The following is a 15,083-nucleotide window of genomic DNA, read 5'->3' as shown; positions in this document are numbered from 1 at the left end:
CGACGTGTGGGCACGAGGGTATGGATCTCGCCCTAAATGGATTCCAGGGGTGGTCCAGGCTCTTCGCGGCTACCGGCTTTGTGAAATACGTACGGACGACGGCATGGTTGTTCGCCATTACGACCAGATGCACCCACGGGTGGTGGCCACGCCGGTGCCACCACCCCTTCTTTCGTCTCCACCAGCCCGAGAAGCCAGTCCTGTCGCTGCTGCCAATCTTCCGTGCGTGTTGCTGCAGCCGATGACGCTACCGCTTCCGAGTACGCCGGAACCGGCCCCAGTCGCGACGCCGCCTTCTCTGGGACCAATCTCGCTGGAGCACACCCCCAGGTCCACGACACCTATGGATGCTGCTCCGGAGTTTTCACCCATCATCTCGTCCAGGAGGCACGTTCCACGCGCAAGCTTCCGTCCTGGGCATTTTTGACCATACTCTCGTGTTTCTCCACGGGATTTTCTCGGGGCCTCCCAAGAGGCTATGGATGTCTCCACACTGTCCGTGTCTCCAAGGAAGTGAGTGTTTTTTTTCAAGGGGGGAAAAGTGTTGTGACAGTGCCATGAGATTTAAAAGTGCCGCTACGTCAGTAAGCGAACACGGCAATAGAGGCGCTCCACAGCTCGGCCGAGCGCGGGAGCGCCACCTAGCTATGAACGGCGCCGGCCGCATGTCACGGCACGGCGGTCGAATGACAGATACGGAGTGAATAGCATGTAACCTGCTATTGTTTCTACTTTTGTATATCCACGCAATTTATTAGTGATTAAAGGTTATAACAGAAATTATTTCTACTTCTAGTGCTGTGGTTGTGAACTGTTGTGTCCATCCTAACTTCACTCTTATTATTAACCAAAAATTAGGGAATTGATAAATTGGAATGTAAGCATAAGAATTCCTAGATCCTTGGAGAGGTTTTTGCAAGATGTTTGATTATCAACTTTACACAATGGTCTTATTGCATATTTCTTTAGAATAAATACTTTGTTCATATTAGATGCAACTTCCCAAAATATTATGACATAGAGCAAAATGGAGTGAAAGTATGCAAAAGATGCTAACAACCCTGTCTGCAGGTCAACACAGTGACAAAGATTTCTTAGTACAAAGCATGTAGAACTGAGCTTCTGCTTAAATTTTCCATATGCTGTTGTCACTTCAGTTTATCATCCATTTGATGGGCCATTTTTGTCTCCATTTTTTTAGCTTTTGTTAGGAAGAATTCATTGAATTTAGTAGCCAATGATTTGAATTTACTGTCTTGTTGCTACTGTCATCTGAGAATACAATATCATTTCTCCTGAGAAGTTTATTCATTTCATGCCTAAGAATGTTCCAAGTTGACCTTACTTTATTCATGGAATTTTGAATTTTTTGTGCACAGTAGATGGTTTTGATTCCACTTGTTAAGCATCCTTTTTCTTGACTTCAGCTATAAATGTCTCTGACCTGTTGTAAAGGAAAATTCTATTCATGATGTAAAAATCTGTTTAGGACAGAAGGAAATAATTATGTCATTTGATCATCATGGTCAGATAAACAATTTCTTATGTGGTTCAGAAGTATTTCATTAATTACAGTTCCATTTAGAAACACAATTTCAATTGCTGTTGCAATATGTCATTCTGATTTCATTGGGAATGTTACTGTGGTGGTTAAATCAAGTCCGGACATAGGATCAGAACTATTTGAGATGAAATCTGTCTTGAGATCTCCACTTTCCAGTTATTTCTACTGAGTCTTATTTGTAACCCCCCCCCCCCCTGTAAATGCTTAATGAAGTCCAACAATTCTTTTTAGGGGCTTATAGATTGTCAAAACTGCTGACTTGTATGTTTCTAAGTCTATTACAAAAGTATAGCACTCAGGTAGCTGAAATGCAGTGTTCAATGTGGTCTATGGTCTGGGACTTAATTCTGCTTTTAGTGCTTATAGCCACTCCCCAGCCCCATATCTCATATTATGCATAGGCCTATAGTAATTTGATACTGACATGTACCCATCTAGGTGCAATTGTCAAATTTCTGTGACTTCCATACGATAATCTGTGATTATTTCTCAAAAAAAAAAAAAAAAAAAGAGAGAGATTTTAAAATGTACAAATAATTGAGGTTTCGTTAGTATGTATATATTTTTATATGAAGCTCATCACTGGCATAACTTAACAGATATACCAGATGTTTGAATAGGGTTTTCTGAGATATTACAAGAAAATACAACTGAATTTACAGACATAATACCTTTATTTGTCTTCATTGTAGGCTTCGTTCATCGCAGTACAATTTTGCCAACAATTATAATATTGCTGGTTATTGACACTGAAACCTTTGTCTGAGGTAGTTGAAGCATTGATGTTACACACATTTGTTAGCCCATCAATATGGCAGGAAGACAGTGTATACCCCAGGCTGATATGGCATCACCATATCACCATAGAAAGATGGTTCTACTTTAGGTTGAAATTGTATCACCAAGTCTCTTACCTCTTGAAGATGATTTGCAGAGAAATTAATTTTAGTCACAAATATCAATGAAATCTTCAGCCACATACATTCATGTTGCCTATCCTTCACCAGTCAATTGGCACAGTGCAAATCAGGGATGTAACTTCAGCTTACAAAAACATTGGTGAAAGTTGGTATCAATACTATTATTGCTAATCCTCAGTTCCTCTGACATCACTATCAGAGACAATATTTGATTCTGTACAAGTATCCATTACATTTGCTTCCTGTCTGTGATTAGGCTTAGCAATAATGTTGAGCCCAAATGTGGCACACCATCATCAGCTGTTTCCTTTCCATCCTAAAACATTTGAAACATTCTTAAACACATTGTCTTCTCACAGCTCTGTTCTGTATACTTGCACCAACATTATACGCATCTGCGTTACCCTACCTGTCCGCCCCGATAGCTGAATGGTCAGCGTGACGGACTGCCGTCCTAAGGGGCCCGGTTTTGATTCCCGGCTGGGTCAGGGATTTTCTCCACTTAGGGACTGGATGTTGTGTTGTCTTCATCGTCATTTCATCCCCATCTGGCATGCAGGTCACCCAATGTGGTGTCGAATGTAATAAGACCTGCACCAAGGCGGCTGGACGTGCCCCGTAAGGGGCCTCCCGGCCAATGACACCAAATGCTCATTTCCATTTTCCATTACCCTACCTTCCTAACAAAACTTGTATTATTGTATTACTCAATTGCATTTTGATGGAAGTCCTAGCAGTCACTGAGTGCAGCAGTGAAAAACAATTTCAGCATACTGTGTTCAAGAAACTGTCATTTAGAAATGAAATCAGTTTATTAAGCTTTGTAATTGTACCTTCACCAGATCACAGTATGCAAGTATCCACAAAGATGTAATTTTCTTACGATTAGTATTTCTTGGTACATATGCCATTTCAAATTGCCTACCTCTGTCCAAAACCTGATGCTGGGTATATTCAAGACAATATATGTGACTGTTTGTCAGTATTGAAAAAGATATTATTCAACAGCTCTTAAACTTAGTTTTTCATGTCAAAATATTGTGTACGTTCTCCAAGAACTGAGTAAATGATGAAATACCTTCACTGTGATGAAGAAACAGCGTTGGGGAATGGCAGTCACCAGTGAAAAATGTATGAATTTCACAGATGTTAATATCAACAACAGAAAGGGTAAAGGTAGCAACTCACTGCATAGTTGAGACATTGATCTATAGACAAGCACACAAACAAGACTGAAATAGTTGTTAAGCTTTCAACAGTGACCTTCCTGAGAGCAAAAAGACTAAAAAAAAATTTTTTTGCCTACAGCATAATGAGCTGCTGTAATGAAGCTCCTCTCTCTCTCTCTCTCTCTCTCTCTCTCTCTCTCTCTCTGTGTGTGTGTGTGTGTGTGTGTGTGTGTGTGTGTGTGTGCTGACACTTCCAGAAACTTAGTGATGACTTTTCCACTGTTAGTACTCCACAGGACTTTTCACTGTTGTATAGAGTGTATTATTATGGAAATATTAGAAAACACAAATTTAGTACCAGTAGAGATCGTTACACAATTCATGAACTTCGCCTTAACTGGCATGGAAAAATCCATTTAGTGACTTCAGTTTGTAATGTCATGAAAAATTTTAGCACCAATGTGAACTCAAGACAGTCAGTTTTGAACAAAGAGTGCACCACATTACAAGAAAATCGTAGGAAAGGCAGTGAACATAGACAGACCACATTAGACATCTGGCTGGTGAAAAACCTGATAAAGCTGCTTATGGACAGACATTCTTTCAGTGTATGGGAACAGATCATATTGCAAAAATGGGTAGCAAAAAATACCTTTCCCAGACCTTCAACTAAGTTGCGCTTTTACAGAAAACCATGTAACTACTTCTGTAAATAAAAAACTGGAAATTTGCCACCAAAATAATTGAGTCATCTGCAATACGATCAGTGATGTTATAGTCAATGTCCATGAACAAGAAGGTAAAGATTGTGACCATATTCTGTGTTTTAGTGATCATCGTGGTACTTCTGTTACTTGTGATAAATACCTATAACTTAGTATGTTAACTCTGTGTAAAGTGTGAAGAAAGAGGTTGTGTTGCTATTTAGGTTAAAAAAAATGTCACAAATAGTGCAATTAATGTAAACAACTTTTGTTTAGAATGGCATTTCTAAGTGCCTGCCATAGAATTGTTGTTAACCAGAAAATTTAATGTCCACATACAATCTTGCTTCTATAGTCAGTTTCCACACTGGAATAACTCAATGTACAAGCACATCGTGCTGTAACTGCTAGGCAAGTGTTGAATCATCTCTCTGACCAAGACAGACAACAATTCTCTATTAACAGTACAAGTGGTCATGAGAATGAAAGTGGTCTCCATTGGGAAGTAATAAGGACAACTGATGATGAAATTATCCAAACTTTTCAATCATGTGTAGAAGACATAAACTGGAGGCCTATGTATAATGCAGACAATGCTAATTCGAAGTACATTTTCTTAAGTAATGGAGTGTCACTAATATCTAAAAGTACCTTCCCAAAAAGGATATATAAGGTCCAAACTGAAGAATCCATCAATCAGCTATGGATCACCACCAGTACAAAGACTTCTTGCAAAAGAAAATGAGAGCTGTACATCACATAAAAAAATTTAGACAACACCATACAGTAAAATCACTATAAAATATTGTAAAATACTAAGTAAAGTTATTGAGAAGTCTAAAAGTTTGGATTTAAGTTTCAAAACTAATAAATCTAATAACACAAATGAACACAATATGGGAGGTGATAAGGAGTAAGACTTGTGCAGTATGTCCATCTAGGACTGAAAACATTGTTCTAAATGCTGAAGGTAAATAAGTACACTATTAAGAGACTGAGGCAAAAATCCTTAATTAGCATTTTTAAGTGAGTTTGCCAAGAAAAAATAACGTCATGGCTCTTTAGAAAAGGCCATTAAAACTGTGAAAGAAGATTTCTCCAATTCTGTAGAACAGACAGGTATAGTCCCTGTAACAGTACAAGAAGTAAGGAAAATGATCACTTCCTTAAAAAGCAAAATCTCAAGAGGTGTCAAGAATTTTTCAAGCAAACAGGAAAAACCAATTTGGCTTCAGAAGTGATATATTTCATGATCTTTCTTAAGGTTCCTGATTGTGTCAATCATAGAATACTTGTACAGGAATCATGCCACTATGGCATCAGAGGACAATTAGGTAACTGGCTAAAGTCCTGTCTACAGGACAGACAACAGAATGTAGTGTTAAATGGAAACAACATGCAGATAGGAGAGATAGATTACGACTATGGAATGATACATTATAGAGTGCCACAACATTCTGACCTTGGCCCCTACTCTTTCTTATATACATCAGTGACCTATCTCTGCCCCCCTACAAAGCAAGAAAATTCATAATGTTTGCAGATGACATAACCATGTTGATATACAACAAAACATCCACTGGCCTAAGATTTTAACATCAGCCAATTACTTACAGACATTCTGAAATGGTTCACAGCAAACTCTCTGGTAATAATCTTCAGCAAAACCAGTTACACTCAGTTGAATTCTGATCAAAAAGGTCCACAGGAGGCTATTATCACACATGAGAGCCATCAAATACTGAGGGTATACTGCTCAGAATTCTTAGGTCTCTATATACGAGGAGGGATTAAATATAAATGGCATTTTTGTTCCTGAAGATCAATAGTTGGTAGGACTGGCCCAGCGCTTCTGCTATGCTTAGGTGGGACCGTTAGAAGTGAGGAGAGCATGCTGTTAGGTATTTGCCACCATTTTGTCAGTAATGTCTGAGCAACAGATGCACCCCTCCATTGTGCAATGCATAATTATCAAATTTCTTGCTTGTGAAGAAGTTACAGTGGCAGAAATTTGTCACAGATTGACTGTACAGTTCAGTGATAAAACATTGTCAAGGACACATGGGTTTTCCTGGCATAAAAAGTTCAAGGAAGGACAAGAACATGTCGAAAATCAGCATCACAATCACTGTTCTCGGACCAGCATTACAGATAAACATTCGTGTGGTTAAAGACATTATTGATGACACTCAACAAGTGAGAGTATCAGAAATAGCACAAAATGCTGGAATCAGTTATGGGAGCTGTCAAGCAATCATCACAAATGACCTGCAGTACTGTAAAGTGAGTTTCAGATGGGTTCCTAAATTTTTGACCAAAAATCTGAAGTTGAGACGTTTGGAGGTCTGTCAGAGGCTTACAGCAAAGTTTGCAGAAGAAGGTGCATTTTTGAGTTGGATTGTCACCTTCGACAAAACATGGGTTCATCACTACACTCCAGTATCCAAACAAGCCAGTAAGGAGTGGCGGAGGGAAAGTGAGACAGCACCAGTGAAAGCCAAGGCTCAACTGTTATCTGGCAAAGTTCTTTCGACCAGTGAGGCATTTTGCTGATTGATTTTTTGCATGAGCAATGCACAATCAATGCTGCTTACTGCTGCATACTGTTGAACAAGGCGAGAGTTGCGTATCACCGAAAAAGACGTGACCAATCGATTCGACAGGTCATCCTTCTCCACGACAATGCAAGACCCCATACTGCAGCTCTAACTGTCTCCAAGCTTTAGGAAATACACTGGACTACACTTGATCATCCTCCTTATTGCCTGGACTTATCACCTTGCAATTTCCATTTATTTGGACTGCTTAAAGGAGTTCTAGGAGGGTGACCATTTGTAGACAATGAGAGTGTGGGAGACTTCGTGTGCAACTGGCTGGTGAAATGGCCCAGTTCTTTTTATGATGAGGGCACCAAAAAGCTGCCCATACACTGGGACAAATGCATTTTCAAAGTGGGAGACTATGTGGAAAAATAAATTATAATTGCCTTGGGTTTTTCAATAAATGAATTTAAATAAAAAATAAAGTCCCATTTATATTTGATCTGCCCTTATAGATAACAAGCTTAACAGGGGATGCCTCATCCTCTGAACCTCGAAAAGCTCAGCAACATCTGGCATCAGGATAATCTCCATAATCGGAGACATCAGTGTCTCAAAAACTGCCTATTTTGGCTACTTCCATTTTATTAACAAATCTTTGCATTGTGAAAGCATTTGAGTGAGTAGTGTTTGGATTGTCTCCAAGAACCTCATGTTGTAATCTCTTCAAGGAAGTTGAGATACTAGCCACCACCTCACAAGATCTCTTTTTGATCATGACATTCATGTTTCACAATTCTTCTCACTCTAAAATGAAAGAGTCACATCACCATCACAAGATGAGAAGCAAATGTGATGTACACTGCAACCAGAAAAATTTGTCTCTGGTGCAAAAAGGTGCAAAACATACTAGCTCAAAAATCTTCAGCTCACTTCCAAGTGATATTAAGTCCTTACAAGGTAATAACTGATTATAAAAAAAAGCTGAAGAGGTTTTTGCTGGAAAAAATTTCTATTCTGTGGATGAATTCTATAACAGAGACAGATAAGACTATTTCCCATATTTTTCTGTGTTTTCCCATTGTAATATCTCTAACTGTTTTAATTAAACATTATAAATCAAATTGCTTTTGTTCTGTAAGTCATGAAAATGGTCTTTGTACAATATAAATCCAATTATATGTTTAGGTAATATATGAAATTTGTATTTTAATCTCTGTGCATAATCGTTGATCGGCATTTTTTTTTAGTGTTAATTTACATTTTTAACCACTGCATGATATTGTTGATGACATGAATATAGTAATGAATTAAATGTTTTGACTCAGTCCACATCCACACACTATCACACAATAATGGACTTGTGGAATGTGTATCACAATAAATAAAACAAGAATTTTAAACTAATAAGAACATCAAAACCACAAGTAGTTAAAAATTCTTTCTTGTGCTCTAGCATATTTCAAACCCTTTCCTTTACTGCACATGTTTGTCCACTTACTTCACTTTCGTAGTTATAACTGTAAAAAGTCAAAGTATGATGCATAAAGATATGTTCTGTTTCACAATCAAATTCGTTAATGGTAGTGGTGTACTTATCACAGAAATTCATAAATATGCATACATACAAAACTGCTTGTTTTCATCACATACATTTTGAGATCATAGTAATTAGTTAATTTTGTGCTTTCTTAACATATTTCTAATCTTTTTCAGCAAACCCAAGTACCTCACACTGACTGTCATAAGTGGGCAGCACATTCCTAAGCCTGGCCAAGACTCAGAAGGAGAAATAGTTGATCCATATGTCAAAGTAAAAATACTGGGACATCCTCTTGATATTCAGAAACAAAAAACAGATTCTGTAAGAGACAATGGTACGCCTATTAATGTTTTATTGACAGAAAAACATCAGACTGGAATGTATATCTGAATATATCTCATATTTTGTAGTCTGTGCCTATATAAAGACATTTTGTTCATAGGTTTCAATCCAAGGTGGGACTGTAGAATGTATTTTGTGCTAAGAATGCCTGAGCTTGCTATGGTGCAGTTCATTGTGAAGGATATGAATAGTACAGGAAAAGATGCATTTCTTGGAAGTTATGCACTCCCGTTTAACAGCGTAACGGAAGGTATGGAACTCCATTCAAATATTACAACCAACAATTAATATATCACTTTTTTTTTAATTTCTCAAACATTCAAATGAAGTAAATTTTAATAAATACTAAATACAAATTTTGCCTCAAGTTATTTAGATAGTTTTGGTAAAACAAGATGTGTTGTTGTTGCAGTCTTCAGTCCAAAGAGTGGTTTGCTGCAGCTCTCCTTGCTATACTATCCTGTACAAGCCTTTTCATCTCCGAGTAACTACAGTAACCTACATCCCTCTGAATCTGCTTACTGTATTCATCTCTTGGTCTCCCTCTACAATTTTTACCCCCTCTGTTCTTCCCTCCAGTACTAAATTGATGATCCCTTATTGCCTCAGAATGTGTCCTACCAACTGATCCCTTCTTTTAGTCAGGTTGTACCACAAATTTCTCTTCTCCCCAATTCTATTCATTACCTCCTCATTAGTTACATGATCTACCCATCTAATCTTCAGCATTCTTCTGTAGCACCACATTTCAAAAGCTTCTTTTCTCTTCTTATCTAAACTGTTCATCATCCATGTTTCACTTCCATAGAGGGCTACACTCCTTATAAATACTTTCAGAAAAGACCTCCTGACACTTAAATCTGTACTCAATTTTAGCAAATTTCTCTTCCTCGGAAATGCTTTTCTTGCCATTGACAGTCTACATTTTATATTCTCCCTACTTCGAGCATCATCAGTTATTTTGCTGCCCAAATAGCAAAATGCATCTACTACTTTAAGTGTCTCATTTCCTAATCTAATTCCCTCAACATCAACTGATTTAATTCGACTACATTCCATTATTCTCAGTTTGCTTTTGTTGATGTTAATTTTATATCCTCTTTTGCAAGATACTGTTCATTCTGTTCAACTGCTCTTCCAAGTCCTTTGCTGTCTCTGACAGAATTACAATGTCACTGGCAATCCTCGAAGTTTTTATTTTTTTCTCCCTTGGCTTTAATTCCTACTCCAAATTTTTCTTTTGTCTCCTTTACCGCTTGCTCAGTATGCAGATTGAATAACATTGGGGATAAGCTACAACCCTGTCTCATTCCCTTCTCAACCACTGCTTCTCTTTCATGCCCTCGACCCTTATAAGTGCCATTTGGTTTCTACACAGGTTATAAATAGCCTCTTGCTCCATGTATTTTACCCCTGCCACTTTTAGAATTTGAAAGAGGGTATTCCAATCAACATTGTCAAAAGCTTTCTCTAAGTTTACAAACGCTACAAACATACGTTTGCCTTTCTTTAACCTTTCTTCTATGAGAAGTCGTAGAGTCAGTATTGCCTTTCGTGCTCCTACAATTCTCCGGAATCCAAACACATCTTACCCAAGGTTGGCTTCTATCAGTGTTTTTCCATTCTTCTGTAAAGGATTCATGTTAATATTCTCCATCTGTGTCATATTAAACTGATAGTTTGGTAATTTTCACACGTCAGTGTCTGCTTTCTTTGGAATTGGGATTATTATATTGTTCTTAAAGTCTGAGGGGTTTCACCTGTCTCATACATCTTGCTCACCAGATGAAAGAGTTTTGTCAGGGCTGGCTCTCCCAAGGCTATCAGTAGCTCTAACGGAATGTTGTCTATTCCCTGGGACTTGTTTCAACTTAAGTCTTTCAGCACTTTGTCAAATTCTTCATACAGTATCATATATCCCATCTCTATCATATCTCCCTTCTCATCTTCCTTTACATTCTCTTCCATTTCCATAACATTGCCCTCAAGTACATCTCTCTTGTACAGACCCTCTAGATACTCCTTCCATGTTTCTGCTTTCTCTTCTTTGCTTATGACTGGTTTTACATCTGAGCTCTTGATATTCATACAGGTGGTTCTCTTTTATCCAAAGGTCACTCTAATTTTCCTGTAGGCAGTATCAATTTTACCCCTACTAATACGTGCTTCTACATACTTACATTTGTCCTCTAGCCATTCCTGGTTAGCAATTGTGCACTTCCTCTCAATCTCATTCTTTATATGTTTGTATTCCCTTTCTCCTGCTTCATTTATTGCATTTTTATATTTTCTCCTTTCCTTGATTAAATTCAATATCTCTTGCATTACCCAAGGATTTGTATTATCCCTTGGCATTTTACCTACTTGATCCTCTGATGCCTTCACTATTTCAGCTCTCAAATCTACCCATTCTTCTTCTACTGTATTCCTTCCCCCTGTTCTTGTCAATCATTCCCTAATGCTCCCTCGGAAACCCTCTAGGACCTCTGGTTCTTTCAATTTATCTAGGTCCCGTCTCCTCAAATTCCTATCTTTTTGTAGTTTCTTCAGTTTTAATCTGCAGTTCTTAACCAATAAATTGAGATCAGAGTCCACAACTACCCTTGCAAATGTCTTACAATTAAAAATTTGGTTCCTAAATCTCTGTCTAAGCATTATATAATCAATCTGAAACCTTCTGGTGTATCCAGGTCTCTTCCACATATACAACTTTCTCTCACGATTCATAAGCCAAGTGTTAGCTCTGATTAAATTATGCTCTGTTCAAACTTTGACCAGGTGACTTCCTCTTTCATTCCTTTCCCCCAGTCCATATTCACTGACTATTTTCCCTTCTCTTCCTTTTCTTACTATCAAATTCCAGTCCCCCATGACTGTAACATTTTCAGCTCCCTTAACTATCTGAATAATTTTTTTTATCTAATCATGCATTTCCTCAATCTTCTCCTCATCTGCAGAGCTAATTGGCATATGAACTTGTACTACTGTGGTGGCTGTGGGCTTCGTGTCTCTCTTCGCTGCAATAATGCATTCACTATGCTGCTTATAGTAGCTATCCATATTCCTATTTTTAACTCATTATTAAACCTACTTCTGTATACCCATATTTAATTTTGTATTTGTAACTCTTCATTCACCTGATCAAAAGTCCTGTTCCTCCTGCCACCAAACTCCACTAATTCCCACTATACCTAACTTAAACCTATCCAATTTCCTTTTTAAATTTTCTAACCTACCTGCCTCATTAAGGGATCTGACATTCTGTGCTCCGATCCATAGAAAGCCAGTTTTGTTTCTCCTGATAATGACATCCTCCTGAGTAGTCCCTGCCCAGAGAACCAAATGGAGGACTATTTTATCTCTGGAATATTTTATGCAAGAGGATGCCATCATCATTTAACCACAAAGTAGAGCTGCACGTCCTCGGGAAAAATTACAGCTGTAGTTTCCCCTTGCTCTCAGCTGTTCACAGTACCAACACAGCAAGGCTGTTTTGGTTGATGTTACAAGGCCAGATCAGTCAATCATCTAGACTGTTGCCCCTGCAACTACTGAAAAGGCTGCTGCCCCACTTCATGAACCACACTTTTGGCTGGCCTCTCAACAGATACCCCTCCACTGTGGTTGCACCTATGGAACGACTATCTGTATCAGTGAGGCATGCAAGCCTCCCCACCAATGGCAAGGTTCATGGTTCACTAAAACTATAATTTCCAGCAACTAACTTCTTGTGTTATTCACCAGTGCAGACTAAGAATGTATTTATGTGGTAGCGAGAAATTGTGGTTAGTTGTCAAAATGTTTTATGAAACATTTGTTATCTTGACTGTAATGCCTATAACTGTTGCAAGACTGTAAATAATTTAAGGAAGGAATGAAGGAAGCAATGCATGAAGCAGTAGTGCCACTGACTCATTGGAAGGCACATAAATGAGACTGACTCTGCAAACCACTGTACGATGCATTGGGAGAGTACCATGTTTCACTGATAGTCATTTCCTCTACTATTCCAATCACAAATAGAGAAAGCAAAAAATAACTGTCTAAAAGTGTCTGTATAATCCCTAATTTCTTGCATCTTATCTCCATGGTCCTTATTCAGTATGTACATTGGTGAAAGTAGAATTATTCTGCAGTTGGCCTCAAATGCTGGTTCTCTAAATCTGGGCAATAATGCCTTGCAGAAATAGCATTGTGTTCTCGTCAGCCATTCCCATTTGACTTCATGGAGCATCTCCGTAATAGTTGCATACTGATCAAATCTATCAGTAACAAATTATCAGCCTGCCTCTGAATTTCTTTGATGTCTTCTTTTGATCTAACCTGGTGGAGATCCCAAACACTCAAACAGTACTCAAGAATAGATCACACTAGTGTTCTATACACTGTCTCGTTATACATCCTCCTGAAATTCTCCCAATAAAACAAAGTCGAGCATTCACCTTCACTACTACCAAACTGACATTCTCATTCCACTTCATATTGCTTTACAATGTTATGTGTAGATATTTAATCAAAATAACTGTGTCAAGCTGCACCCCACTAATGTTAAATTTGAATGTTACAGGACTGTTTTTCCTACTCATCTGCATTAACTTACATTTTTCTAAGTCATTTTGTATATTTCTACAGCCACTCAATGATGACACCTTCCTATACACTACAGTGCCATCACCAAACAGCCATAAATTGCTGCTCACCCTGTCCATACATAGAGTACATACACTTGTGTTGCCTAGGTTGTTTGACTATGCTGCAGAAGTTTTGCTGGGAAGCCGTTACACATTATCTGTTCAGATCTGTTCTCCCCCCCCCCCCCCCCCCCCATGTGATTTCCGTATATTTGGAGCCCTGAAAAGACATTTATGTCCATCAGTTTTCTTTGGATGAAGAGGTGCATGTCTGGGTACAATCATGGTTCCTTAGCCAACCACAAACATTTTTCCATGAAGGCACTGACCATCTTGTCTCACAATGGGATAAATGCAGTAACAATTATGGTGATTACTTTTGAAATAATAAACAGTTTACTTATTTTTTTCCATCTGTCTTGGTTTCATTAGATTGCCCCTTATAGATGGCATTATATTTACCTGATTTGTATTGTTGAAATGAAATGCTAATCATTTGTATAGCCAAGCAAGTATTAAACTTTGTCAGTTTGACATTTGTTGCATGCTACCGTCATATGGTGTTATTTTAATGGCTGATAGTGCATTTACACAAATCATAAATAATTTGCAATGTTCATCTAATGAGCAACAAAGATAAACATATCATTGACGAATACTACAATATCAGTAAGAGTTCGCTTCAAACACTGGACTGTGACTGAGCAGGTCTAAACACAACATGAAATATCAGCTGCCACCATCACATTTGTTAAATGCAAGACATTGAGTGAATGAGTGTATATAAAGTCTGCTTAGAATATATCATATAAAAATAGATCAGTATCCTTTCCGTATACTTGAGAGTTGAAAGAGAGAAAAAAGAATAGTAAAATAATGACCAATCTTCACTCTGAATAGGCAAATCTGTTGAACATTTGCAACCACAATCCAGCATCTAACCAAAATTCAATGTTGTCACTTATTTTGGTCATATACACCAACAAATTTTGGTGCAAACAAAAACAAAAAATAAAAATATTATGTGCCTACTCTTGACCCCAAGACTCCACACATGTGTAGCTCTCTCATTATTACAAAAACTGATTCCAGCTTAATGGATGGTAAAGTCATCTTGTCGATTTTATGAGTGTGATACCTTCCCAATCAGTTATTTCTCTGATTCCCATCCCTGCCCCTGCACCATCCCTTATTAGCTGAAAACAAATCCCACTTCCCTTCAACAATGTGTAGGAGTGAAACATTATTTTATGTATTATTTATTTTTATTTGTTTATTTTCATGTTGCATAGATCCTTGATGTCAGTGTATCACTAGGATGTAGAACTTGTCAGATTATTTCAGTGATAACCATATCTAAATGGTCATGTGGCTTACAAACTAAAGCATATATAAAAAGATACAGTGTTTAAACACCAACAGAGATTATAGTAGTAATAATGAATCCACAAACAAATGATTGTAAACAGTACTTACATAGTCTTTCCAGAATTACAGATCTATCATAAACTAAAAGATAATGAAACTTTTCGTAGTAGTTTGTTTAAATTTCCGTTCAATTTATTTTTACCATTTTTCAGCATGTATGGTTACAAAACAAAATTGAATCATAGAAAGCATTTCATGTCATTCTGGGAATTCACAACTCCATACCATGACACACCACTCAG

At 37.8% G+C, this 15,083-nt stretch overlaps 1 protein-coding gene across 1 annotated transcript in view; it reads left to right on the top strand.

Moving 5' to 3' along the window:
- Positions 1 to 15,083, top strand: part of LOC126248248 (1-phosphatidylinositol 4,5-bisphosphate phosphodiesterase eta-2-like) — a 551,756-nt gene that overhangs the window by 532,745 nt on the left and 3,928 nt on the right. Inside the window, exons 14-15 of the mRNA XM_049949098.1 lie at positions 8,614 to 8,774; positions 8,883 to 9,032. Of these exons, the coding sequence (XP_049805055.1) occupies positions 8,614 to 8,774; positions 8,883 to 9,032 (311 nt within the window). The remainder of the gene's footprint in view (positions 1 to 8,613; positions 8,775 to 8,882; positions 9,033 to 15,083) is intronic.

Source organism: Schistocerca nitens, chromosome 3, assembly GCF_023898315.1.
Source record: "Schistocerca nitens isolate TAMUIC-IGC-003100 chromosome 3, iqSchNite1.1, whole genome shotgun sequence".
Taxonomy (NCBI): domain Eukaryota; kingdom Metazoa; phylum Arthropoda; class Insecta; order Orthoptera; family Acrididae; genus Schistocerca; species Schistocerca nitens.
The sequence above is the reverse complement of the archived record's forward strand: the minus strand, read 5'-3'. Positions and strand labels throughout refer to the sequence as shown.